General features: G+C 46.1%; 1 protein-coding gene across 3 annotated transcripts; it reads left to right on the top strand.

The window, feature by feature from the left end:
- The first annotated feature begins 837 nt into the window (after nucleotides 1-837).
- Nucleotides 838-27867, top strand: RFWD3 (ring finger and WD repeat domain 3). 3 transcript variants are annotated; one of them, XR_009758828.1, is made up of 14 exons: nucleotides 838-903; nucleotides 1246-1882; nucleotides 4387-4589; nucleotides 11760-11851; nucleotides 11942-12145; nucleotides 13392-13483; nucleotides 14044-14158; nucleotides 15694-15922; nucleotides 16070-16220; nucleotides 16432-16608; nucleotides 17299-17513; nucleotides 19344-19561; nucleotides 21611-21714; nucleotides 27707-27867. XR_009758828.1 is itself a non-coding variant. In XM_061594041.1 (13 exons), the coding sequence occupies exons 1-13, from the start codon at nucleotides 894-896 to the stop codon at nucleotides 21638-21640; spliced, it is 2373 nt and encodes a 790-aa protein (XP_061450025.1). In that variant the 5' UTR covers nucleotides 838-893; the 3' UTR covers nucleotides 21641-24126. The 3 variants fall into 3 exon arrangements, 2 of the variants coding, with proteins under 2 accessions (XP_061450025.1, XP_061450024.1); XM_061594041.1 differs by lacking the exon at nucleotides 27707-27867 and having other exon boundaries at nucleotides 21611-24126; XM_061594040.1 differs by lacking the exons at nucleotides 21611-21714; nucleotides 27707-27867 and adding an exon at nucleotides 20294-21587 and having other exon boundaries at nucleotides 840-903.

Genomic DNA, 27867 nt, shown 5'->3' with positions numbered 1-27867 from the left:
CTCCGTATTCAGAAGCAGTATACCTTAGGATACCAGAAGCTGGGGACAGACAGCAGTGGAAGCTGTCATCCTGTCTGTGGGTTTCCTGGCTGGACATTTAGCCGGATCTTGCTAAGCAATTCCGTAACAATGTGTCATGTGTTTTGGAATTAAGGAAGGTAAGTAATAATGCAAGAAGCCAGTCCCTAAACCTTGGGCAAACTCCTACCCTTTCATTGCCCCAGCCGCCTCCCCCTTTTGAAATTTCCTGCTGCTCTTGCCCATTTCTAATGGATATTTCAAAAAGGATTTCCACCCAACCTCTAACCAGGTTGGGTTAGAATCTTCCATGTGTGTGGCAGGCCAGTGCGGAGAGATACTCAAGTATAGAGTGCCTTTCCTGTGACGGTATTGACTGCTATCAAATACCATCACCTCTTTTTTGTGTTGCCCGTGGCAGACATTTTGTGCTTGCACCCACAATGACACTTTTATCATATCAAGCTACTTAATTTCCCTCCTGCCCAAGCTCTCTCCCCACATAATTGTAATGAACAAAACAGAGGTTTTTATTTTAGTAGTAAAACGTTTTGGCTTCCACCTTCATTAGTTGCTAACATACAAATGCTGTTACCAAGGTGGCCGTTATAGAGCTTTGAGGATGAAATACAGTACTCAGAGGGGCTAAGAAATGTTTGTATTGGCCTCCAGGTTAAGGTCATGTGGTGCTAATGTATCCAGAGAGTACATCCAAAAGTTCTCTCTCTTAGTCAATGCTGCGGTTATCTGTTGGTATCTCTATAGCTGTTTAACAGAAAAGTCCAACAGGCTGTGGCCCTCATTGTTGAAATGTTTTGCAGCTGGTTGCTCCATTTTTTTGGTCAAGATTGCTGACTTCTGGTTTCTTCTGAAGCATGTGTATAGGTCAGTTGTAGTTTTTCCTACGTATTGGATATGGCATCCTGATTTTTTTTGCATTTGATGACATAAATTATATTGCAGGACCTTCAAGTGATGTTCTGTTTGATGTAATATGTTCTGCCTGTCCATATATACACATATGGAACAAAGTAGGCAGGGTTAAGGGGATTTCCTTTGATCACAGTGCTTTGCAATAATACGTAATTATAAACGTATTTTTCACAAGACCCGAGTTAGAAGTCCATTAACGCCTCTTTGCTCGTACGATGTATTGCAGCGGGCTACGCTAAAGTCCTGCAGTTTTTCATTGTATCCTATGAACAACTGTCACTCTTGACCCCTCAGGAGAGAAAGAAAGGTCGAAGGCAAGCAAGGAAGACCTGCCTGTGGCAGTTGCGGTTGTCAGTACTATAATTAGTCTTTTCCCACGAATGTTTGGTGCGCATGCGCTTCTTCAATCGCGACCTTCATCTTTCTTTTCCGCACCGTCAGCAACGAAACATATCCCGCTGGCAGACGGATCGTCCAATCAGAATGCGAAATGTGTGCCGCTCTGTCCAATGGGAGCCGAAGCTTGCTTTCGCGCGCGCCGTTTGCGGCTGAGCGAGCGGCCAATGGGGGCACCGGGGGCGGGAGGCGAAGTGGCGGCGGCGGCGAGATTGCGGGGCTGTCGCGAGGGAGCGGGAGGCGCGGACGCTTGCGGGGAGGCCGAGAAGAGCCGGGGCGAAATGGCCCAAGAGGCGATGGACGTGGACCTCGCGCCGGCGGCCGAAGAGCCGCAGCAGCCCGCCGCCGCCCGCTCACAAGAGCCGGCCCAGCAAGCCTCGACGTCGGGGATTGCTCGCCCGTCGTGGGGCGCCTTCGTCGGGGAGCGGGAACCGCGGAGGCCGCCTCGAGCCAGGAGGAACCCGCCTCGGCACCAGCAGGGGCCGCGCGCCGCCTCTTCCTCCTCCGCCTCCTCCCAACGGGCAGGCGGAGCCAGGTGAGGGAGGGACGGACATCTCGCCCCGCCGCTATGAAGCCCCTCACGCAGCCCGCCCGCCGCCCTCGTCTCCAGTTCCAGGGGGAGGCATCGGAGGGGCGGATGCGCGGGGGAGGGAGTTCTAGCACCCTCGGATCTATGGGGAGGCCGTTGTCAGAGCAGAGCAGGAGGGGGTGGATGATGGGGGGGGGTGCGCGTGAGGGGGCGGGGAGGCATCGGCCCTGTATGTGGGGCGGCTGCTTCTCAGAGCCGGGAAGAGAATCATCCGTGTCGGTTGTGCTCGCAAGATTGCCTATCGGGGGTGGTGGTGGGGAAGCACTGGTCAGAAAGGGGGGTGGGGGCTTTTCCTCCGAGATAGCAGTGGGACCCTCTGCGTGTGTGTATAAGGGTTGCCTGTCAGAGCTGTGGGGGGGGGGGGTGGGGAGGGCTGCTTTCCAGAGCCAGGGAGTGAATTCTGGGGTTCCTGTGTGTGAAAGAGGAGGTCCCTTTCACAGCAGATGTGTATCGGGATCCTTGGGGGGGGGAGGGACCGATCGAAGCAGGAGGGGGTGGGTCACGTGTGTGTGTGTGAGGAGGGTGCCTGGGTGGATCCTGGGGAGGGTCAGCAGGAGGCACCTGTCAGAACTCACACTACTCCATTATCTAACCAGAGACCGGTCAGAACTTGGCCAGAAACGTACACCAATCCATAACACCCACCACAGCATACATGGCGACCTTAGTGGGCAAACTTAGAAATGCTCAGAAGAAGCCGTGCAGCCACAATTCTACCTCAAGCCATGCTCCTTGCTAGGAACTCTCCCCCGTCCTCATCCTTCCCCTCCAACATGCCCTGACCCAGATTACAGCTATGAACTTCAAGATATATATTGTATGAGAAGATACAAGAATGTAACCCTATGAGTTATATGTCTGTTCCTTTCTGTGCAACCCCCCCCAAGCCCTTCAATAAAACATTTGTTACAAAGAAGAAATCAATTTAGGACGGGATGTGTGTGGGTCATGTGGGGTGCTTCTCAGAGCCAGGGAGTGGATCCGTGTGTGTGTGTGTGAAAGAGTGGCTGATGCGGGGAGGGGCAGGTCCTTCAGGGAGGTACCTGTCAGAATAGGGGGGGTGGATGATGGGGGGGTGGATGATGGGGAGGGGTTGCTTCTCAGACCCAGCAGAGTAATCCTGTGTATGTGTGTGAAGAGGGTGGGGTGGGGAGGATCCTGGAATCAGCTGGGGTTTGTAAGCAAGAGGTCTCTCGCTTTCCCCTTCCTGCCTCCCTTTGAGGGGAACAGGCCATAGCGCAGTGGCTGGGATGTGTTGTGTGTGCGGAGTATTTTATTTATTAGTTTGTAAGATTATTTGGAGCTTCTTTATTTTAGGGGGAAAGAGCATCGCTCAGTGGTGGAGCATCTCCTTTGTATGCTGGTTTGATCGCAGGCAGCATCTCCAGAGTAGGGCTGGGAAAGACCCCTGTGTGAAACCCTAGAGAGCTGCTGCCTGTCATTGTAGAGATAATACCCAGGTGCATGGAGCAATCATCTGACTTGGTATGAGGTGGCTTCCTAAGCTCCTAAAATCTAAATCTCCAATCCCTATGAAGCTTGGCGCCTTAGACTTCTGAAAGGAGAAAAGAGCCACCTGTTGTGGGTAGGGATGCATCCTGGCTATGTGTTAAGGTGGCTCCTGTCGGGTATATGGATCCTTTGAGGGGAGCCTGTTTCAGTGGGAGCACCTTGAGCCCAGGTCTTCAGTGAGGGGTTCATCCTCTGTGTGGAAGGAAGGCCTCTCAGAGCAAGGGGGTAGAACCAGAGTGTATATGAGGGGGCACCTGTAAGTGGGGACTGGATGTTGTAGGGGGGTGCCTCTTGGGGAGAGAATGGATCATGTGGGGGGCAAATCCTGGGTGCCTGTCATGGGGGCAGATCTTGGAGGTAGCTGGTGTTTGAGAAACGGCCTCTAGTTTTCTCCCTTGAAGAGTGAAGGGCCGTAGCTTGGTAGTGGATCTTGTGTTTTGCACGAAGAGTGGTTTATTTCATGAGTTCTTTACCCAACTGAAAAAAGCTCCCAGAGTAGTTTACAGATTATTTTTTTAAAAGTCCCTTCCCTCAGACTTAACAATCTAAAAAAACCTGGCACAGAAAAAGGGATGGGGAAGGGAGGCGGAGAAGCAAATCCAGGTACCCGTTCTTAAAGTTGGAGAATTCTTATAAGAACCAGCTGGGATGGGAAATAGCTGTGGGAGAGAAGGTGTAGTTCACAGGCTTGGGGGGGTAGGATGGAGAATGTTTAGGAATCTATTGAGTCTCACTTAGCTACAGAGTTTCTGGCTCAACTTCCAGAACAATGTACATGTTGGTGGATGATAGCGCATGATGAGATACCAATTTAGAGTGCAATGGAAATTTGTAGCTTTTGGGGAGTGGGGAGGCTCTGTAAACTACTGGAGTGTGTGGCTTGTGTTTTTATGTCCATCTTACATTACCCTGATGAAAATCTATACTTTGGTGTTCAGGTCAACAGCGCCATTAGACAGTTATTTCCAGATCAACAGGACCCAAGCAGCATCAGCATCACACCTCCTAGCAGGCCACAGTGGAAACAGTTCAGATGAGACTGTGGTTGTAAGTGACTCTGAGAGCAACAGCAGCAGCTCTGCTGAGGAGGAAGAAGAGACAGCAGGAGCCCTTGAGGCACCTGGACCAGCCAACTTGGGAGGTTTGTATTGGTGCCACAACTTTAAGAGGGTGTAAAACTGCAGAAATGGCTCATGCTGCACTGCTCAACTTAGACCACTGCAATCTATCTGTTATTCAAATTCAAATATTTATTATTACAGTCAGAGACCCATACAGGAAATATAAAATACAAGAAATAATGAATAGAAAATACAAGAGTGAATGAAAATAGATTACGATATAAATTGTTACTAGAATCTTAGAGGGATTAAAACAACGAACTAAAAACTATAAAAAGACCTTCAGGGAAAGGATTTGGAGTGTTTGATTTGAGCTGCGTGAATAAATTTGGCAACAGAGATCGTAAGGGTCCTATTTGAGCCATCCAAGAAACATGTCAGCAAGCACTCAGAGGTCTTGTTAGGAAACATTTTTATATATGGGATTAGGTACCTTGAGCGTTCGAGGGAGTATAGTGGGCATACAAAAAAACCGTGAAGAAGCGTTTCTGTATCTCCCATCCTACAGGGGCAGATACGTTGGTCATAAGGAGTACCCCGGTATCTCCCTTCCAATATTGCTGAGATTAGGCAGTTGAATCTTGCCTTAGAGAATGCATATCGGTATTTGGGTACGATTAAAAAGTCCAGGTATGGTGCATAAGTTCTAATGTCGAAGTTCAGATTGTGATGGAGAGGGGAGCATACTTTGGATGCTGCTGCTATTGAACTTTGACGCTCTATATCTCTAAGTCTAGTTTGAATTGTGTGTTTAACCATTGTTGGCTCTAGCATAGATAGATGTTCTAATGAAAGGCCTAGCTTGGGGAGTTTGGCGTGAAAAGTTTTCATCCATAAGGAAAGATATGTATCTTTCCAGAGGCATGCTAAGTATCCAGTTGGAGGGCCATAAGATAGTTTAATCCAGTGATTGAACGCAAGGGACCATGCTTGGCATTCTATCGAATTAAGACCCGCTTCTAGTCTAAGAGCAGCGTTCGGAACGCACGTTGGTACCCAGCTGGCGTAAAAAAAAGGAGAGTACCAACTCAACAGAGGAGTTATAGGCACAGATCCAGAGTGGAGCACCAAATAGCTGGGGAATGACCTTTGTTCTAAAAACCTGGATAGCAGCGGGAATAAACTGCCCCCCCTTTAGTGTGGTAGTAACGTAGGATACTCTTCACTGTTGTCCGGGCGGTTGAAACAGCCGCACGGATATGTGGAGCCCAAGAGAGGGAAGAATGAAAAATAATGCCCAGGTATTTATAGCACGTGACTTGAGCAATTTGCTGGCCATTGATTGTCCACTCAGCAACTGTGGGACGCTTTGTGAAAGCTAAAATTTTTGTTTTAGAGAAATTAATGGTTAAATGATTCTCAGTGCAGTATATCATAAAGACTCATAATAGTCGTTTGAGGCCGACTTTAGAGAATGATAAGAGGGCGGCATCGTCTGCATAAAGCAAAATTGGACATCTGTGATCACTTACTTTGGGTGAGTGGAAGTTTGGGGAAAGACACCTTGTTCCCAAGTCATTCAGGAAAAGGTTAAAAAGTAAGGGAGCCAAGACACAGCCCTGCCTGACCCCTTTTGTTGTGAGGATCAAATTAGTCAAACCCCCATTACGACCACATCGTACTCGTAGAGATGTATTCTGATGGAGATTATAAATTAGGAGAAGCAATCTTTTATCGATGGATGTTTTTGCCAGTTTGGCCCAAAGTATGTCCCTTGGAATGGAGTCGAAAGCGGATTTTAGGTCCACAAAAGCGACATGTAGAGCTTTCCCGTTTGGTTCCTATATTTTTCTGCCAGATGGTTTAGCAGTAGGCAGTGATCCAGGACAGATCTACCTCTTCTAAATCCTGCCTGCTCCCAACCCAAGATGTTGTCTTTCTCTGTCCAGGCGGACAGTTTTCCCTTCAGGTAACTGGCATAGAGTTTCCCTACTACGGAGAGAAGACTAATTGGCCTATAACTTGTAGGGTCATCTCTTGGGCCTTTTTTATAGATAGGAATGACAATAGCTTCATGCCATGCCTCGGGAACGGCCTGTATTGTTTACCAGAGTAAATAGATTAGCAAGTATGGGAGCCCACCAATCTTGGTGGCATTTCAAGAGTTCTGGGGGTAAATTGTCACAACCCGAGGCTTTAGCAGATTTTAAACCACCAATTAAGTCTATTATTTTGCTCTGGGAAACAGATGGCCAAATAGGAAGATTTTCAAGGTCAAAAGCAAAGGGATGGTTCGGTGGGGTGTATCGAGAACATTCGTGAATGTCTATGAAATATTTTTCCCAAGTATGAGCGGGGATATTACATGGAGCAAAAATTGTAGGCCTGATAGCTCCTGAGACAAGGGACCAGCATCTTTTTGAGTTTTGGGTCTTAGATGCATGGATTAGGGACTTCCATCCCTCATGCACTGCTTGCCGCTTTTTGGAGGCTATTAGAGATTTATATTTTTGTTTGATGGAATAGTACACAGGGGGAAGAGTGTTAGCATTTTGGTGTCGGTATTGTCGGTAAATCTGCCTCAGTTGTCTCTTAACATGTAGACATTCTTTGTCAAACCATCTAGGGATGCCTACTCTTAAGTTTGATCTAGGGGCAGCAGGGTTAGGAACCAAAATGGAATTTAAAGACTCACTCAGGGTGTCATATGCGTCGAGGGCCGTTTGAAGGTTGGTAGTCTTCCCTAGTTGTTCTTGGATGGCCAAGGCAGAAACGGAGGAAATAAAGGTAGCTACCATAGAGGCCACATGGGGAGACCAAATTGATCTCTTGTATGTAAAGTACACTGCATTGGCTACCGGATTATACTCCGTATCCACGTGACACTTCTCATTTGGTTGCACTAGAAGGGTAAGGGGGAGATGGTCACTGTCCTGTCTCTTACCTACATAAAATTTAACTATTGAATTTAGTAACTGGTGGGAGATTATCGCATAGTTGATTACACTACTTCCTCTGCCAGAGATGTAAGTGTATTCGGCGCATGTATCCAGGGGGTTAAGGCCATTGAGGATGGTAAGGTCGTGGCTTCCAACTAGGCGGGTTAGGCAGATTCCCGAATAGTTAATCCTTAGGTCCTTAGAGGCCCTGTCATAGACAGAGACATAATGTTCATTATCCTCGCCCTCCCATAGATTCGATGCCAGGAGATTATCATTATTGGGGCCAATCCTGGCATTAAAGTCTCCCATAATGATTAATAGGGCTTTGGGAAACCACGATTCCAGTTCAGTTATGTAACTCTCCAAATCGTCCCATAATTGGTCAGTATGATCCCTTGCAGGACAAGGCGGCAAATAAACATTAATCAGGAGGAAGGAAGATGTGTGAAACGTCAGCAGGACAGCCATTGCAACATTATTACTTGGGTGGAGGTTTGTAAAATGGGCTGTCAGTATGGTGGAAATTAGTATCGCCATACCTCCTTTGGCTCTACCTTTCCGTTTATCCTGAGATGGAACTGCTGGTTGTATGAGGGCGGCGAAACCATCCAGGAGCACATCTTGGGTAGTCCATGTCTCCTGAAGAAAAATTATATCATATTGATTCAGGTATGCGCACAGTTCTATGTTGTTTTGTTTGGCGTTCCATCCTGCTATATTCCATGATAATATATGTAATGGAGTATTTGGGTGTATTGCTTTACGGCGAATGGGAGAAAATGTTGGAGAGAAAACTGTAGTAAATCCATGTATGGGAGTTGTATTAGAAGGAGAATATCAATGTAGCTCGTTAATTTGATTTAGGGATCCTGTGACATCCACAAAAATTGCACCAGATGTCTTAGTGCGTGCTGCATTACTGTTGATCGAGAGGATTGGGTTAGCTGAGGCAAAGCCAGGGTCCGATGGAAAGGAAGAGCAGGAATGTTTTCCCAAAGGACTCGTATCAGATTTCATATTCGCTAGGCACTGTATCAGATGTTGCAGCTTGTTAATAATCATCGCTCACTCAGTCTCTGGTAGTTGGGAGTATAACTCCGTGAGTTGGAGCTCCTCCTGCTCCAGTTCATGTATTAAAGTGGATAGAGCTTGAGTACGACTAGGAGGAGCCGAGGATTGGGTTGACGGTAAAGGACTAGACTGTGAAGGAGTCCATTGAGGGTCACACGTTGGCGTCGATTCTGTCTCCGAGAGTGTCGGTCTGGTGAGTTGTGATGTATAAGTTCATAGCGGAGAAGGAGGGGCAGAGTTAATATAATAGCGTTGTATTATTAAGCCCCTCTCCTTGAGGCTTCTCCTTATGTGGTAAATCTGACTGGCAATAGCTGGAGAGTGCAGAATGACAATCAGGCGACTGTAATCCGATTTGTTGGATGCATTAGCCAAGGACTTGATATAATTCGTCCGATGTGGTGGAAAGAGAGATTAGGCGAAAAATTTGTCCAAGAATGGAATACTTGGAAATGAGGGCCAATGTCCAGGGGCCCATTTATTGTAAGACACCACCAGTTTTTCCGGTTGTAATACAAGGTTCCAGGGGTACTGTTGTGCTTTAGGAAGTGCTGCCCTTGTAACCAGTTGAGGGGTCAGAGGCGAAAGGTTTGCTTCCCAGACCCTGTTTACAGAGTCATGTCTGTGGGATTTGCCTCCTTGATTTGAGGTCATGTCATTCATTTTTGGGCGGGTGCAATTAGTTTTGTTTGGGCATTGTTCCTTTGGGATGTCATCCAGGAGCTGAAAGAGTGGTTTAAATTTCATTTTCCTGTCCATGGAAGATTTATTGTTTTTGATATTCTTTGATTTCTTCGATTTTCGAGTTTGCTTCTGCCTCCCATAAGCTAAAGGATTTTCTTTCGAGGGTTTATTTTTTATTTTGTCGACACCTCCTGGATTCGGCTTTTGTGGGGCATTTGTACATGGGGGGTTTGTCGAAGATTTAGGTCCTGGGGTGTACTGTAAAAGTTGAGGTCCAAGTGTTTTGACCAAAGTGGTAAGTAACTTGTTGGTTTCAGCGATGTACGCTTTAACTAAACTCACTTCTTCAAACAAGAGGGCTTGCCAGCTAGGGCCTGAAGATCTGGTAGCAGAAATGGATGCAGAGGGTAAATGGTGAGGCTCACTGCTCGTCTCTTGTGAAGACAGTAAATGGCTCTGGGGATCGTCGTATAAGTCAACTGTAATTACCTCAGAGGGAGGTCCATCATTCATTGTATTGTTCGTACAGTTGAAGTCAGCGTCAAGCAGCTCCTCAGCCAAATTCTTGGCAGCCATATTGGCAGCATATGCTTTTACTGAAAAAGGTTGTTCTAAGGTCCATTCGTGTAGCATTAAGGGGAGAGGATTTGGTTCCTGTGGACTTTGAGGTTGTGATGATAAGTATAGTGAGTCATGGATGGGTGGAAAGAAGCTCGTGATTTTGGTTTGGAGTTTGCTCGTCGGATTGTCCTCCCCCATAACTATTCCTGGCTCCTGTTGGGGTCTCTTGGTTAAAATCATTTGCACATACAGCTTGAAATAGACTGTTAAAAATAAATTCCATCTCAATTTTCAGGGGACCTCCGAAGCTTACTAGTAGAGGGTTTGTTTTAATATTTAAATGTTAGCCCAACCATTCACGTCTTAGATTTATGTTTGTTGACTGGCGTGTTTTATGAGTGGGTCTGCAGCTGGATACTAGTAATCTACGGCTCCTTGATTTACGACCGTCTTTAGTAACCAGAGTCCTGAAAAAGCTTTAGCTTGCAATCAGTTACTTGAGAGTGTTAAATTTCCAAAGGAGCAGTTAATTGCAGGCTATTTTAGAACAAAAGAATGAGAGTGCATAAAAAGCGTGTCTTACCGGAAGAGAGGTAAACCGGAAGCTCCTATCTGTTATTCATGACCCTTTCCAATCTGTTTAGAGTAGCTGGCCTCCAAAGTGTAAAATACTTGTATTTTCATAACAATCCTGAGAAATAGGCAAGGTGGAGAGGGAATGACTTGGGCAAAGCCAGACAGTTTACTTCACGACATAGCAGAGACTTGAACCCAGGTCCTCCAAGTCCAGACCTCTCCAGTGTACCTTGCCATCTTTGAATAACTAAAAGTCAATCTCCCCAACTTCATACAAAAGTCAAATATGACCATGAGAGGCAGTGGTGCTGCCAGTGTGGGAGCTAGAATAAGGTGCCCTGGGTTCCTTTGTTAGGAAGGATGGAATAAAAATAAAATAAAATAAACAGGGTCAGGAGATGAGGGGAAAGTTTAGGATCTGTATTTGAAATGTATATGTGGGACCTGCAACAAAATTTTGTAGTGAGGTGTGCTCCTTTTCAGGGTGCCAGCCAGCCACACTCACCACCAGGATGGTCCATTCCATTTCACACCTAGGTTTCCACTCCTTTCCCCAACAGTCAGTCAGCGCTCTGCGTTCACTGAACATACTCTGTTCTTGCTGGGCTGTTGTGCTTATTTCCCTGGGAAGTCCCCTAAAGCTTTTTTATACCTCTGTAAATCTTAGGGTTCCCCCAAACCTGCAGATACCTCCCTCTTGTGCATGGATAGTGCCATTTTGATTACATAAGGATCTACACTTGGGAAATGTATTAGTATTTGAACATGATATGATATGTAGATCTCATCAGAGCACACTGGATGAGGCATTCATGAGACTTCAATGAGAACAATCTGATAATTTGGATCTAGTAGAACCTAGCTGAGCAGGTTAAGAAGAGGGCAGAATATTTGCTCTGGCTTAAGTGGACAAGTCTGCAAGGTGAGCTTCCGTTAACCAGAGTTCATGCTCTGCGCACAAATGGTCCCCCTAGATATCAGCGAATTTGCCTGTAAGGCAAATAGCGATCTTGTTGGAGCACACAGGCAGCTTGTTTGAAGGGGGTGGGATATTGTTTTTTAAAAAAATCTTGTTTCCCAAAATATTCTGCCCATGTATACCACTCTATTGCATGGAACCATCTAGCTGATTCCTCGTTTCTCACTAGATGATTCTTCGTGACCTCTGTTTTCTGTAGGCTCTTGAATCTCTGATGGTTAAGGAAACATTGATTGCTTGTGGCATATATTTCTTTTTTTGCAGCTGTTACATAATACATTTCTGGATATTTTGGAATCGGAGAAAACAAACAAGCTTGTTTAATTCTGCAAGCTTGTCTGGTTGATTAGTTTTTAGTGCTCCGTAGAGGGTTGTATCCCTGCAGTCTGCCCCCTCTCTCACTCCATATTTATTATTCCTTTGTTTCTCCTTTGCAGTCTCTGACCCAACCCAAATGGAGCCTCCTGGAGAGGATTCTGGTGAGCCAGAGCACGCTGTCCCTAGAGGCACCACTGCTCAGGAGAGGAAGGTGCAAATGATTGGGGGGCTATGGGGTGGGGATAAATTAAGATAACAAAGACCACATTTACCTAACCTCTTCCATGTCCCCTTGTTTTAGACAACTCCGTTAAAAAGAACCAACCTTGCAGCACCTCTGGTTCCCCTGGGAGAGGAGGAGGAGAGTGGCGATACCTGTGCCATCTGCTTTGAAGAGTGGACAAATGCTGGGGAACACCGTCTTTCTGCTCTGCGGTGTGGGCATCTCTTTGGCTACAGCTGCATTGAAAGGTGGCTGAAGGGGCAGGCAGGCAAATGCCCACAGGTAAGAGCATGATTCCCTAAGAAATTGGCCTTGCAATGAAAAGGGGTTAAATTTAAGCGGGTGGGGGTCTGGGGAGATTTTAAAAGCCTCTTACCTGACAACTCCGGACATGTCTCTGCTATCAGATCTGAGATGTATTAGAGTATATTTCACAACATGAGAGGAAGAGAACTTGTGATCTTAGCTGCTGCTGCCTGAAAGGAAATAAATATTCCGTGAAAGATGCCAGGCCTCCAAGGAAGGAAACACTTCAACTTATTCCATTTGTCGAAGCCTCCTCCATAATGTTTGGAAGGGTGTTCTGTTTTTCCTCTCTGAAGCCTAATCTAAATCTTTCTCTCTGAAATCCATTTTTTCATTTCCTGTAGGCAGCAGAATTCATGGGCAATTGTTCTCTCTCTCTCTCATATTATTTTTCTTTTTTCTGTCTTCTCCTCTCACTATCTCCATTATTTTTTTATTCAATCTGCCTATAACATTTCCTCTTGGCTTGCCTTCTGTAGACCTTGTTCTGTTTTTCTTTGTATTCCGCTGAGCTCTGTCCAGTTTTGTCGATGTCTTTTTCCAAGTTTTGGCACCCAAACTGATTGCAGGACAGCAAACACAGTCTTAGCCAGTGCTGAATGGAGCAGGACTCCTCGAGTCTAGGCTCTAGGAGTTGCAGTAAGTCATACTGCCCTTTTGTCAAACTCTTCATGTGAGGAGAACATTTTTATCAGCCTTTGCCAACCAGGTACCTCCCAGATATTTTGGACCACAAAAATGCTGGCTATGGCTGATGGAAGGTTTATAGTCCAAACCCTCCTTAGGGTACCAAGTTGGCAGCAGCTGGTTTACATCATATTTGGTGACAGAACAGTGGCAGAATTTCCTGTTGATGTAGCAGGATTGTTGTGGTGGGAAGGAGAGAGCAGCAGATGCCATCTACTTTGGCATTCTGAAGTGTTGCCTTCGCTATGCTGTCTCAACTAGGGGATTTTGCCTGGGATCAGTGAGGTCAACGTCTACTGGTTGGCAGAAGGAAACTTTCAGGAAAGATACATGGGCATGATGTGGAGCAGACCACTCTTGCATGTTTGGGGAGAACCACAAATAGTTCAGGAGAACTCCTTGATATAGGGGCCATCTGTATGCAAGCCAATGCATACCCAGATTGTTGGCAGTCATAGAAGGTTTAACAGCAGCAGATTCTGGATGACCTTGGTAGCTGAGAAACTGGCTCTCATTCCCTTTTTTTCTTTTTTAGTGTAATAAGAAATCCAAGCGCTCAGACATAGTAGTCCTTTATGCCCGTACTTTGAAAGCGCTGGACACCAGTGAACAGGAAAACATGAAAAGGTATATACTCTCAACCTTTCTCATATTAGTTTTTGGAAAACAGTACCCACAATGAGCGTTTGCCTTGACAACGTATCACTGAGACCTCAGCCCAGTTAGATACAGAAATGAAAGCATCTAGGAGACTGTAGAAGATTCTTGTGTCCTAATTTCAGGTTTTGGTTCAAATACAAGTTTTGTAAGACTTGTAGCAGGCAAGTAAAGCAATTGTAGTGTTTGGTTGTCTGTATGAAGAGATATTGAATAAATAAATATGCCTGCTTCTGTCACTTTTTTGGTATTAATATATTCTTAAGATCGAATGAGATGGCTGTTCTCTTGGACCTCTCATAGTCATGTTGAAATGAAAGTGTTACTGTTTAGATGCATTTATCCAAAGTCAAGAGGACCTTTACTTGAATTTTGCCTCTGATAGCTACTGGGCAGGCAGAAAAGTGGAAAAGAAAAATGAACCTAAATGCCAGTGGGAGTGAGATGGAGTGAGACAAGATGGCTGATGAGCTTCCATCATTTGAATCTGAACTGGTAAATAAGCCATCTGTTGTACTTTCCTTCTGCAGCTCCTTAGAAAAGGAGCAAATGCTGCGAAGGAAGGCAGAGCTGGAATCAGCACAGAGCCGCCTCCAGGTGCAGGTCCTGACAGATGAATGTAGTAAACTTCGGCAGCAAGTTCAGGTAGGTTTCATTCATGCAGGATCTTCTAATTGCTATTTGTCAAAGGAAATGACATGTGCTGTCTTCATGACCTTATCACTTACTCTCTGTTAACATGGCGAAGGAGAATGGAAGGACAATCCCTGTTCCTTTCCTTTATCTTGGCAGAGTTTGAATTTGTAAGTCAAAGAATGTGAGCTGGTTTGTGGGGGTGGAGGTGTCCCAAAAATATTGCAAATCAGAACTCTCATCTGGTGAATTTTATATGCAGTGTGAATTTGTATCACTCAGAAAATGTCCAGAGGGGTAATTGTGTTAGTCTCTTAGAACAAAGTCAAGAGTCTTGTGGCACCTTAAAGACTAGCAGGCTTTATGTAGCATAACTGTTGTGGACTAGAGTCCACTTCATTAGATGCATCTGTATACCAACATCCTCCACAAAGATTGGGAATATTATCTCTGATACTACAGCATGTCTGACTACCAAGCTTTGCCAGTTTGTCCTTGCCCACAATAATTTCAGATTTGGGGAGGACTTGTATCTTCAGGTCTGTAACGCTGTGTCATGGTACTTTGCTCCACAGTATGCCATCGTGTTCATGGCTGATCTAGAATATTGCTTCCTCTGCTCTTGTCCCTAAAGGCCTCTCCTCTACCTGTGATACATTGGTAATGGTGACATATTCATGATGTGGACCCATGGGCAGGAGGCCCTTAAGGAATTTGACCATGACTTTAACACCTTCTATACCACTGCAACCTGAGCCTGGCCCAAATCATGTAGTAGGTTCCCTTTCTGGACACCCTTATGCAATGTCAGATGGACAACTGTCTTCTGCTAGAAGCTCACTGACTACTACATATCTGCATGTTTCCACCTAGAACATACCATAAGATTAACTGTCTGTAGCCAAGCCTTACAATACAGCTGCATTTGTTCCAGCTCATCAGACAGGGACTCTTAACTTTAAGATTTACACTAGGCATATCTTAGATTACAATATGCACATAAGAAAGTATGAAAATGGATAGAAAAAGCCAGACTTGTACCCGTGAATAATCTACTACAGGACAAACACATAACAGAAAGTAATGATCATCACTTGTGACCTACACTAATACAATACCTAATAACATCAGCTACAGCATGCTCTTCTGCTTTTATGTAGTACAGGGAGGTCAGTCTGTATGCAGATGAACCTTGCAGGAGTCAGAAGTGAAGCAACTAACGCCAGATCAGCTAAGGAGCCACCTGCAGAACGAAGGTTCACAGGTTGAAGGATAGGATACTCCAGCTTTACTTGAGCTGAGAGATAAGATTGTTGAGCATTAGAAGGGCTTTTGCATGTGGTATAATTATTTTATGTGACAAAGTTGTTGGTTGTTTCAGAATTTATAAACTGTTCTACGTTGAAAACATACCCAAATGATGTACAAAAAAATTGTTTTAAAAAACCAAGTTGATCATGACTTTTAAAAGTGTCCTGCATGTGGCCAGTGTTCTGGCTTCCCCACATGCTTTATCTGCCTCTTTCCCCTTGCTGTCCACTCTATAGGAACTGAAAGCCCTGATGGCCCGGCACAACCCCTCTTCCTCTCAGCAGCTCAGCAACTCTCGCTCTTGCTTCCCAGGCTGCCTCTCCTCCAGCCATGGCCAGCACAAGTACCATTTTGAGAGGGCCACTCTAGTGTCTCAGGTGGGCAACTGTCGGGTTATGGCATACTGCGATCCGCTGAGCTGCCTTGTGGTGTCACAGCCATCTCCACAAAGCACCCTCATTCCTGGTGAGTCACCTACTGAAGCAAGTCCCTAAGTTCTGTAGATGAAAATAATGGGCTTTTTTGCTGCCTGAGTCAGTTAAGACAGATGTTGCAGCAGCTGCACTCCAGCAGGATGAGCTTTCTGCTGAGCAGTTTTCCTTTGTGTCTCAGGCTGTGGAATTAAGATGATGAGTGCTGTCAACTCAAAGAGCAGCCAATATGTCCCCATCCACAGCAAGCAGATCCGGGGCCTCGCTTTCAGCAACCGTGCAGATGGCTTGCTCTTATCTGCTGCTTTAGACCATACCCTCAAGCTTACAAGGTGAGTGCTGATGATGAGAGTAAGGGGTTGCCTCTTTCCATTCCCCATGGTCCAGGAGTTGGTGTGAGGGCTTGTTCTGAAAGTGCCACCTGGCTTCCACAGAATGCTTTTGTATGAACTGTGCTCTTGTCCCCACAGCTGGGTAGCATGGGCCAGCGGGAGGGTGCCAAGGTCCTCAATGAAGTGTAAAGCTCTGTTGCTTTTGTCTCAGCTTAGCAACAAACACCGTTGTGCAGACATACAACACTGGTCGCCCTGTCTGGAGCTGCTGCTGGTGCCTGGATGACACAAATTATGTCTATGCTGGATTGGTCAATGGCTCCGTCTTGGTATATGACCTGCGGGATACAAGTTCTCATGTCCAAGAGCTTGCTCCTCAGAAGTCCAGGTATAGCTCCCTCCTTGTAGAATTAGGTTGTCCTTTGAGCATGTGAATTTAGTCTAAAGAGGACTTTAAAACAGCTAAATGATGTTCAATGTAAGTTCATCTCTAAACGTTGCAGTAGATCTTGCACACAATGGGTTATAAACATAACATTTGCTGGCACAGAATTTGCAGAAGCCTAACTCTGGTTCTGGTTACTTCTCCACTATTTAACCCAGGATGTATACCCTTCTTAGCCTGGGTAAACCTGTCTGCGGCCCATTTCCAATCCTTAATGCATTGCACCACAACTTCTCAGCTTTTATATTTTTCAGTCAGTTTTGCAAATGGGAAATCGGTAAGAACATGGGGCAAGCTAAAGCCAGGAGAAAATTTCATACTTGCAATGAGACCTGCAGTGATTGACTACCACCTTGCTCTTGCCTGGGGTTATGAGCAATCATGGGTGATGGGCAGCTCAACCTATTTTTTACTCAACAGGCAATTACACAGTGTTCAGTGGTGCTTATGCACAGGTTAATTTGAATAGGCTTCAGTCTCAGCAAGATTTATTTTGGCTGATGGTCTCTTGAAGTGAGGTTGGCTCTCCAATTTTCTTTTAATGCGTGTAAGGAGGGATTTCAACATCGCAATATCATGAAAAGTGGAATGACTTGACAGTGCTGGTTCTTGGTGTTCCTTCGTCCCTCACAGGTGCCCTGTGGTGTCCTTGTCTTACCTTCCTCGAATGGCCTCTGCCTCGCTGCCCTATGGTGGACTAGTGTCTGGGACCCTAGAAGGAGCCTGCTTTTGGGAACAGAAGGCCAGTGACTCCTACCGGCCTCATCACCTCCTCCTAGAGCCTGGAGGTTGCATTGACCTTCAGACAGAGGCCAGCACACGGCACTGCCTGGCGACATTCAGGCCCAGTAAGTTGTTATGTGTGGAAATGAGGGCGGGCTACGTTCACCCAGTTTTGAGATTCCTCCCCTCTCTAACATAGGGGCACAGTTGCAGCTTTGGGGGCAGAGGGCACTTATTGTGAGTGGTTGGCACCCCCCCTGGAGTTTTTTTTAAAGTTGCATGTGCAAGAAAGCACCAGCGCACATCATGTTTCCCTACCACCACCACCCACTCTATGGGTGCCTGGAATAGCTCCTCACTCTGCAAACTATCAAAATGGCACCTGCAAATAGGGTGGTGAACTTGGGGCACCATTTTGGTTCAATATAAGTGGATATAGATGCAGTTTGTCCTTTGCCTCAGAGGCAGCTCAGAAGTGGGTCCAATGCTACCCCCACCCAGCAATAGTCCCCACAACCTTTCTTTTTCTGTAAATGTATTTCTGAGCAGGGACTCTGCTGTGGCTGCAGCAAAGCTCTAGAGTGTCATGCCCCCCCTTGATTTCCTAGAGTGACTCTGGGTTTGACATGGTGGAGGAGGAGTTGCTCCAGCAGAAGCATGCCTGATCTATACAAAGTTTTTAAAAAGTAAAATAAAAATTGTGGGGGCTACTGTGGCTAGTGCCACAAACCAGGCGGGAGCAACTGGAGTGCCGATGGGGAAGGAGACAAATAGGTTCCTTTCAAGTCATTTTTCAGCAGTTCTTACTAAGGTTCTTGGGTGTGTTTCCCCAGCCAGCCACCCACCATCAAGGCAGCTGAGAAGGGAATGAATAGATCTGTCTTTCTTTCTCCCCACCCTCCTCTGAAGGGAAAAAAGACCTTTCATTTCCTTCCTGCTGCTTGGATAATAAGAAGAAGGAAGGGGATGCAAACAACCAGGGCAGCATTGACCAGCAGGGCGGGAAGTGGTGAAGAAGTGTATGGCGCCCTCAGAGGGCATCTTGCCCAGGACTCCCTCAAGCCTGACAGTCTTCTTTTTCTTCTTCCTCTTAGATTACAGTAGGAGTGGGAAACCTTTTTTCCTCCTTTCTATCAAAGGCCACATTCATTTGTGGATAATCTGTTAGGGGCTACATGATGGTAATGGGTAGAGCAGAGCCAAAACTGGGTGGGGCCACCCCCTTCCTCTCCCTGCCAAGTGGGATGGCATAGAAGGACACTCTGGGCAGAGGTCTGAACTGATCACTTGTAGGGTATCTCCTCTCCTACCATCATTGCTTCATCCATTTCAGTGTTTTTGACGTCTTCTCCTCCTGGCTTCCCTTGTCCCCACATTAAATTAGACCAAGGGCTGGAAGTTCTTTACCCCTGGAGTAGAGCTTGCAGGAGTCCTCGCTCACAGCATACAGCTCACTGCTGCAGAGTGAGAACTTCTGTGAGGTTGAGTGCCAACCTCAACACTGGCATTCAAAGAGCAGAAGAGGATACAGCTGACCTACTTCTAAAATATTGCTCTAAAATAGAGCAAAGCAACAGCTCTTCTGTGTACCCTTTCCCGCAAACATTGTAAAAATGAAGGAGCAGTGAGGGTACAGTCACTCCCGCCAATTTAAAGTGGATCCTTTACCAAGGGGCATTCAGTCTACCCAGGGGAAGGGAAAGTGCACCTGCTTCAGTGCCCCCTCCCTACAACTTGATGTCACCTGAGAGGGGTCTGCCTAACAGTGTGAGTGCTCCTGCCCGGGGTTCGTGTGAGTGATATCCTAAGTAAATGGGGTCATTGCCGTGAGCAGTGGGCAGAGGGGTCAGGCAACAGCCTCTGGCCTGTGCTTAAGCCAGAGTACCGGGTTATGTCTTGATACCTTGCTTACAGCATGCAGCTGTGTGTCATCCGTGTTCTCCTTCATCCCACAGATAGGAACAACAACTGTTTACGGTGTGTGGTGATGGAGTTGACCTCTACTCAGCTGACCGATGGGGTTGATGATGTGGTCTGCTCATGTCGTCCAGTTCAGACTCTTACTGGGGGCCCAACATGCAAACTCCTGACCAAAAATGCCATCTTCCAGAGTCCTGAAGATGACGGCAGCATTCTTGTGTGTGCTGGGGATGAAGCATCAAATTCTGCCATGGTACCTTTTTTTGTTCCCAGTCATAGGAGTAGGACATTGTGGCTGCCTCTGTGCTAATAGTCTAAAATGCTTGGAAGCTTGGGTGGTGGTGGGGTACTTGAGTCATTGTTTTCCTATGTTTTTAAGGCTGTGAAATTTTCAAGAGCTCAGTGCTTGGTTGGTCATCAAGAAAGGACACTATCTCATTCTAGTGAAAGTGCCATGTCTGGAGAAGCTGGCATAGCATGTATCTGCCTCTCTGGAGCATTTCCTCAGAGCAATCAAACTGCCACTTCCATAGCATGACACTGATGTGGAGATGGAGTTCTCTTGTCCTCCCTTCTCATTTTCCTTGGGGCAGAACACTGGGAATCCATGTTTTCATTGCTGGGGCTGCAACCACTCACTCCCCCTTGAACACAGAGAGCTCCCAAAAGGCATGTCTTCAGCATTACACCACTAGTTGCTTGCTTGCTCTGAATCCATCCAAAATGTGTGGTGATGTTTATTTGTTTATTATTTTATTTATTAAATTTATATTCCGCCCTTCCTCCCAGAAGGAGCCCAGGGACAGCTGCTTGCTATGGTATGAGAAGGTAGAAAATGAGTTTTCTATAATGGGCAGATTCAGTACCTGTAGTGCTGTGACTTGTCTCCTTGCTGAAGGCTACATCTTGTCCTGCAGCAGCTAGAGCCATATTTTTATACAAGACACCTGATGAGCTGTGACTCTCTTTTTAATTTATCCTGCAGCTCTGGGATGCAGGAAGTGGCTCCCTGCTACAGAAACTCCCAGCTGACCTTCCTGTGTTAGATGTCTGCCCTTATGAGGTGAATCGCAACAGCTTCCTGGCTACCTTGACAGAAAAGATGGTGAAGATCTACAAATGGCAATGACAGTCTGCTATGTCCCCTCCCAATGAGCTGCTCTCTGAACTGAGCCAATTTTCCACAAGCTAGATTTGCTATTAACTGGATTCTAGCTGTCTTGACTATGGGAATGGGCTCTGCCACCATTGCCGTACAAGCAAAACCTTGCACCTCAGGGCAACTCTCTCCCTTGTTCCTTTAAAATTGCTCACAGAATTTTATCAAACAAAATTCCAGACAGTTCTCCCCCCCCCCCCCTAATGCAAACTACTTGTAGCTGATTGCGGACCCTGTGTTCTCCTAGCTTTGCTGCCCTGGGCAGATTATGGGAACTACATCTGAGAAGAGATTTGTCTGCCATGTTATCCTTCCTGGAAATTCCTCATTGACCCTGGCTAGAATCGGATGGAGATCATTCGCTCTGCTCCTTGGAGGCTTGTGGCATGGGCAGAACTCCCCGAGCAGAAGGCAGCTTGCCTTTCTGTTTTAGCTCACCTCATCATGAGAAGATGGGAACTTATCTGAAATGAGATGTTCCAGTTATACATTTCTGGATCATGACTGGGCCTGGTAAAGGGCGGTGGTGAAGTTTCCTGAGGATTGGCTACTAAAAGACATTTTGAATGGGAAACTAATTGTGGCTTGGTGAAGAATTGACAACTTCAGCTGTAAATCTTTTCTTGTGAGACTTCCTGTAGACCTCCAGTGAGAACTGGACAGAATGCTGAGCCTGACAGGTCACTGGGAGTTGAAACAAGCCATTTCAGAACTCTACCACCTCTTGTTTGCGGGGCGGGGGGAGGTGGAATCCTGCCAGCATGAAGAAGCAGTTACTTTAACATAAAAGTCGATGTTAATGATTCATCTTCTGCTATGAATTGAAATGGGATCATATATTTAATGTCGTGTTCTTGCCCAAGGCTAACAAACAAGTGATGTGAGCTGCATTTTTTTTTGGCTTTGCCTGAAGCCAGTGGAAATTGCACTTTTGTGTGCTACCTGAACTGATGGGTCGCTATACAAAACCACAGAGCAACTTTCCTAAAGTTTAACTGTATGACCCATCCGTCTGTCTGTCTAAAAATGTATGTTTCCACTGAACTGTCCTTATTTTTGTGTAATACTCTTGTTCATATATTTTTTTACACAACTGGAAGAATAAAAAAAGTTAAACCTACTTCCTCTGGCTTCCTCCAAAAGGCAAAATCTTCCAGTGCAGTGCTACATTGAGGCTTGCACTGCCAGATCAGCAACTGCAAAGTCTGAGATACAAATGTCTGCTCCTCTAAAGTGCCAAATAACAGGTAGGGAGCGTCCCGGAATTTGGATTAGTGGATCCAATATCTTGGGGAAATTAGCCCTTTGTAACTGATACTAGATTGGGATGCTTTTGTATAGTAAGCTAATTTACCGGACTCTGGGAACAACTGGTTGGGAACAACTGTGAAACTATTTGCTAAAAGCTGACTGTGTAGTCTCTAATCTAAATGGCAGAGTGAACTCCTATGCATTATCTAAGGTTGAAAGGCAGGAGCAGCCTGCATGGCGGGGCAGTGTTACAGAGCCATCCCCCAATATAGGTGTTGCTGCCATATATCTAGGTGGTAGGGCGTGGTAGCACTGAGATTAGGACCGTGCCGGTGTACTGGTTGAGCCAACTTGGTGCTCCTGCTGGTGTGCCTGTGCAACCCCAACCTTTCTGCTGACCTGTCTGCCCCTACAGTCAAGCCGATGGTGGGAGGGCAGCTCTGTGGCACTGCTGTGCTGGCCGCTCCTAGTAAGCAAAATACTTAAGCTGCTTATGAAGTCTACATTGGGCTAGCTGTTATCCTTTTGCTGTGAACTCTAGGATAGAGTAACATCTTTTAATCAAGAAGCAGTTACTTTTAACATAACATATTGTGATTGTGTTCCATGTTCTCACTCTGGCAACACAATTAGACCTTTGAAATGATCTGTATAATAAAATACATTTTTGTATCAGACACTTGCTAGGATCCATTTGAGGTTATATTGACTGCATCATAGATTGTTCTGGTGTATGCTGCAGCCAACACTAAAATAGCAGTACTCAAAACGTGGTGGACTTTGCGAAGCAGTGATATAAGGTTAAATTCTTTTACAAGTGTGAGTAAATGTTAAAGAATCCTCCTTTATCCCAAAGGGAAATGTGACAACTTAGCAAAGAAGCTTAGGCACGTCTCTGTATAGTTTATCTTACAGTACAGTGGTCTACATGTGTACACAAAAGTAGGTCTCTTTGTGTTTAAGGGGCTCAGCTCCAGGTAAGTGGGTACAGGGTGGCAGCCTAGGCTTTGGTTTAGGGTTGGCATCGGAGAAAACAGGGTTCTTATGCAATGGCAGGCAGAAATTCAATAGGTCAAGTCTTTTCTAGCATGGAAATCCAATGATGGGGAAAGCTTCACTGGCTGCTCTCTAATTTTGTGCTTTTGCCCCACTCCCATGGCAGCCATTTCGTGACTGGTGTCCCCAGCACTCTTTCAAAATTTGAAATGTCCCCTTTCGCCCAGAAAGGTTGGCCACCCCTGGCTTACAGAACAGAGTATTAAACAAGAGCAAACTTCCAGAATAATATAAATGTTTAATCTCTTGCAGCACAAACAAAAAAGGTCTTGTAGCACTTTAGAAGTAACATTTATTATGGCAGAGTATTTCATGAACTAGTGTCTACTTCATTAAATCCATATTGATGGTATAGAGGAAAAGGTTAAATGTAGATAGACCAGTTTAAATTCTCACTTAGCCAATAAGCTATTAGGGCAGGCAGAGATGGACTCAGCCTAACCTACCTCACTGGTTGCTCTTAATTCCAGGTCCCACGTACAAGTTAAGAGGCCAGAGCAGATAGATTGATCCTTCCTATTGGGATTGTTTTTAACGTAGTTGTGACTGAGCACTCTGCCCCATGTCCATTCTGGCAACCCAATAATAATAGAACCTAATAATATCATTAACAACATCAGGGTTTCATTCATCTGCTCCCCTTCTAATTTGATTTATGCCTTCATCTGCCAACAATGCCCTTCTGCATTCTACATTGAATGCATTCTAGGGGTGTTTCTGGATCCAACTCTGTCACTGGAGGCCCAGGGTAGTCCCAGTGGCTAGAAGTACCCTTTATCATCTGTGCTTAGTAAGACAACTATGACCGTTCCTGGACCGGCAGAGTCTGACCGTAATAGTTCAGGCATTGGTGACTTCAAGACTGAATTACTGCAGTGCACTCTATGTGGGGCTTCCCTTGCACTTGATCCAAAAACTGCAGTTAATACAGAATGCTGCAGCCAAATTACTGACCAGTGAGACCCTGTCAGCCTATAAACCTCTGCTCAGGGATCTGCACTGGTTGTTGACTTGCTACCAGGCCAAGTTCAAGGTGTTACTATTGGCATGTAAAGCTCTTGACAGCTCGGGACCAGTGTAGCTGCGGGATCACCTCACCCCATATGTGCCCACTTGAGCACTTTGATCTGAGGAATGGGCACTGTTACAAGTGTCACATAATATCCATTCTCCTCTAAGAAATCATTTAGCATGGCAACACAAGCTGGAGCTCCCTTCCTATTGACATCAGGCTGGTGCCTTCACTGTATTCTTTTTGGCACCTGTTTAGGCAAGTCTATCCAGATGCATAGATACTGATGTGTTTCAATTTTTTTTGCCTGTGCTTTTTTAATTTGTGTTAAATGTTTTTAATTACTTGTTTTTCATTGTTTTATCAATACTTTTAATGTCTTTTGTAAACTCCTTAGACGTTTTTACAAGCAGTGTATAAATTTTAATAAATACATACATAGGACAGATAGGCCAGTCACTACACAATGTAGTGCCATCCAGGAATTGATTCTGGATGAACATGCTGACCTGGCGTGTATTACAGAGACCTGGTTGGATGAGGCTGGGGGGGTTAATCTCTCCCAGCTCTGTCCTCCTGGGTTCTCTGTATATCAGCAGGCTAGACCCGGGGGTCGGGGTGGCGGAGTCGCAGTGGTCTTTCAAGATACCATTCACCTGGCCAGGTATCCTCTCCCACAGTCCTCAGGATTCGAATGCGTTTATTTGAAGTTGGGTGCCCGGGACAGAATAGGGATTCTGTTGGTGTACCGCCCACCCCGCTGCCCAACTGTCTCCCTTCCTGAGCTAACCGGGATAATCTCGGAGTTGGTATTGGAGTCCCCTAGGCTTGTAGTATTGGGCGACTTCAATATCCATGCCGATGTTGCCCTTTCTGGAGTGGCTCAGGATTTCATGGCCTCCATGACAACCATGGGTCTGTCCCAAGTAATATCAGGCCCCACTCATGCCGCTGGTCATACCTTGGACCTTGTCTTCTGTGTTGGACGGGATATTTGTGATCTGGGGGTGGAGGAACTCTCATTAGTTCCGTTGTCATGGACAGACCACTACCTGGTCAGGTTCAGACTTACTGGGACTCAGAACCTCTGCAGGGGTGGGGGACCGATTAAAATGGTCCGCCCCAGGAGACTGATGGATCCAGATGGTTTCCTGACGGCTCTTGGGGACTTTCCTGTCACCTCGGCAGGTGATTCTGTCGAAGCCTTGGCCGACCTCTGGAATGAGGAAATGACCAGGGTGGTAGACACAATCGCTCCTAAACGTCTCCTTCCACGGATCGGAGCTAAATCTGCCCCTTGGTTTACTGGAGAGCTGACGGCGATGAAACGCGAAAGAAGGAGAGTAGAGCGTCGTTGGCGGAAAACTCTGAGCAAATCTGACTGAAAATGGGCTAGAAGCTATTTAAAGACCTATTCTGCAGCAATGCGGGCTCAGAAGAAATCTTTCTTCTCCGCCACCATTGCATCTGCTAGCTCTCGTCCTGCGGAACTGTTCCGAGTGGTCAAGAGTCTTTTAAGTTCTGACCCACATGAATATGATGCTGACCACTCAACAGCCCGCTGTCACGAGTTTGCTTGATATTTTGCAGATAAAGTCGCTCAGATTCGCTCTGACTTGACGCCAAAATTAATACAGTCTCTGTGGATGTAACTTCGGCCTCTACTTGTATAATTAGAATGGATTCCTTTCAACTTGTTCAACCCGAATATGTGGACAAAATCCTTGGAGAGGCGCGTCCTACCACCTGTATGTTAGATCCTTGCCCATCCTGGCTTATAAAAAATGCCAGAAAGGGACTGGTCGAGTGGGTCAAGAAAGTGATCAACGCCTCTCTACAACAGGGCAGATTATCACCCTGTCTAAAGGAGGCTGTAATAAGACCTTTGCTGAAAAAATCCTCCCTTGACCCCTCATTATTAGGTAATTATCGTCCAGTCTCCAATATTCCTTTCTTGGGCAAGATAATAGAACGAGTGGTAACCGCCCAGCTCCAGAGATTTTTGGATGAGACGGATTATCTAGATCCATTTCAATCTGGTTTCAGGCCTGGCTATGGGACTGAGACGGGTTTGGTTGCCTTGGTGGATGACCTACGCAGGGAACTGGACAGGGGGAGTGTGTCCCTGTTGGTTCTACTGGATCTCTCAGCCGCTTTCGATACCATCAACCATGGTATCCTCCTGGGTCGCCTCGCTGGGATGGGACTTGGAGGCATGGTGCTACGGTGGCTCCGATCCTTCCTAGAGGGCGAACCCAGAAGGTGGTTATGGGGGATACCTGCTCGACCCCTTGGCCATTGACCTATGGGGTCCCCCAGTGTTCAATTCTGTCCCCCATACTATTTAATATCTACATGAAACCGCTGGGAGAGGTTATCCGGAGTTTTGGGGTTCGGTGTCACCAATATGCAGATGACACCCAACTCTATTCCTCCTTTCCACCTAATGAAACCAAGGAAGCCGTCCAGGTCCTAAACCGCTGCCTGGTATCAGTGATGGACTGGATGGGGACGAACAAGCTGAAACTAAATCCTGACAAGACAGAGGTGCTCCTTGTCAGTTGGAGGGCGGATCAGGGAATAGGGATTCAACTTGTGCTGGACGGGGTTACACTCCCCCTGAAATCTCAAGTTCGCAGCTTGGGAGTACTCCTGGACTCGACTTTGAGCCTGGAGGCGCAGGTCTCTGCTGTGGCCGGGAGTGCCTTCGCTCAATTAAGATTAGTGCGCCAGCTGCGCCCGTTCCTTGACCTGTCAGACTTGACTACGGTAACACATGCCTTAGTTACATCCCGATTAGACTACTGTAACGCGCTCTACGTAGGGCTGCCTTTGAAGACTGCTCGGAAACTTAAATTGGTACAAAGAGCGGCAGCCAGAATGTTAACTGGAGCTGGGTTCAAAGAACATACTACTCCTTTGCTTTACCAGCTCCACTGGCTGCCAATCTGTTTCCAGGCACAATTCAAAGTGCTGGTTTTGACCTATAAAGCCTTATACGGCTTAGGTCCAGGCTATCTGCCCGGATTTTAAGATCATCCGGTGAGGCCCTCCTTACTATTCCATCTTTCTCGCAAGTTTTTCTCGCCGAGACACAAAAAAATTTGGGAGCTATCACTCATTTTTATTTTACTAATGGTGGAAAGTGTATCCCGGCAGCAACACGCATAATTCGCACCAAAATTATACCGATGCTGACATACGGAACCCCAATTTGGCTGCCTTATTCCAAAGGCTGCATTGACGGCATTCTTTATTCTTCCCTAAGATCCATCTTTGGTGTCCCCAGATGCGTTTCTGGGGCTACGCTTCTACTTGAAGCAGGACTAAATTCTTTATACTGTCTAACTTGGCTATGCACCATCTACTTCTGGCTCCGCTGCTTCTACACACTTACCCCAGAATCTTACGCCAGGCGAGCACTGGCCGACTCTTTTAATGCCTCATGGCCATCACTTGTCATAGAAAAAATTCTATCAGTCGGGTTCTCTCCTTCAGAATTGTTAAATATGGATCTTACTGCGGCCAGGGCTGTGGTTAGATGTAGGCTAACCGATATCGACAACCAAGAGCTACTGGCCAAGGAGTCAGGCCCTTGCTCTCCCCGGGCTTTGGGCCTGAGTGTTCTACCTAGTGCTGACGGCCAGCGTTATTTACACTGGCTCTCTGTTCCCAAATATATAAGGGCCTTTACTTTGGCCCGTTTCGATACTCTTCCCTCCAAATTTCTTGAAGGAAGGTTCAATAAGATCCCAAGAAATCTTAGGTTTTGCCCATGCAATGCCTACGAGACTGAGACTGTTTCGCACGTTTTATTCCACTGTAAATTTTATGATCATGTTAGAAACGATCTTTTATCCCCTATCTTTTTAACCTTCCCAGGCCGATCTAAAAACACATTGCTAATTCTTCTTTTACAGGGTACAGATGAATCTATTACCCTTGCTGTACGCAAATTTATAAATCAGGCCATGCAGATAAGGAAGAATCTGCTTGGCGTGCAGCCTTGATTTTATGTTTCTGTTTTTTTTTTTGGTCATGTATGTATTTATCTATTTCTCTGTATTTTATTTTTTGATTG

Source organism: Rhineura floridana, chromosome 13 (assembly GCF_030035675.1).
Source record: "Rhineura floridana isolate rRhiFlo1 chromosome 13, rRhiFlo1.hap2, whole genome shotgun sequence".
Taxonomy (NCBI): Eukaryota; Metazoa; Chordata; class Lepidosauria; order Squamata; family Rhineuridae; genus Rhineura; species Rhineura floridana.
Note: the sequence above shows the minus strand (reverse complement) of the source record. Positions and strands in the feature narration are given on the sequence as shown.

Excerpts from the sequence above, each read along its gene's own strand:
- RFWD3 (XM_061594040.1), top strand. Across the intron at positions 14,159-15,693 it reads AACTTCGGCAGCAAGTTCAG|GAACTGAAAGCCCTGATGGC; the intron begins GTAGGTTTCATT and ends TCCACTCTATAG. Across the intron at positions 15,923-16,069 it reads ACAAAGCACCCTCATTCCTG|GCTGTGGAATTAAGATGATG; the intron begins GTGAGTCACCTA and ends TTTGTGTCTCAG.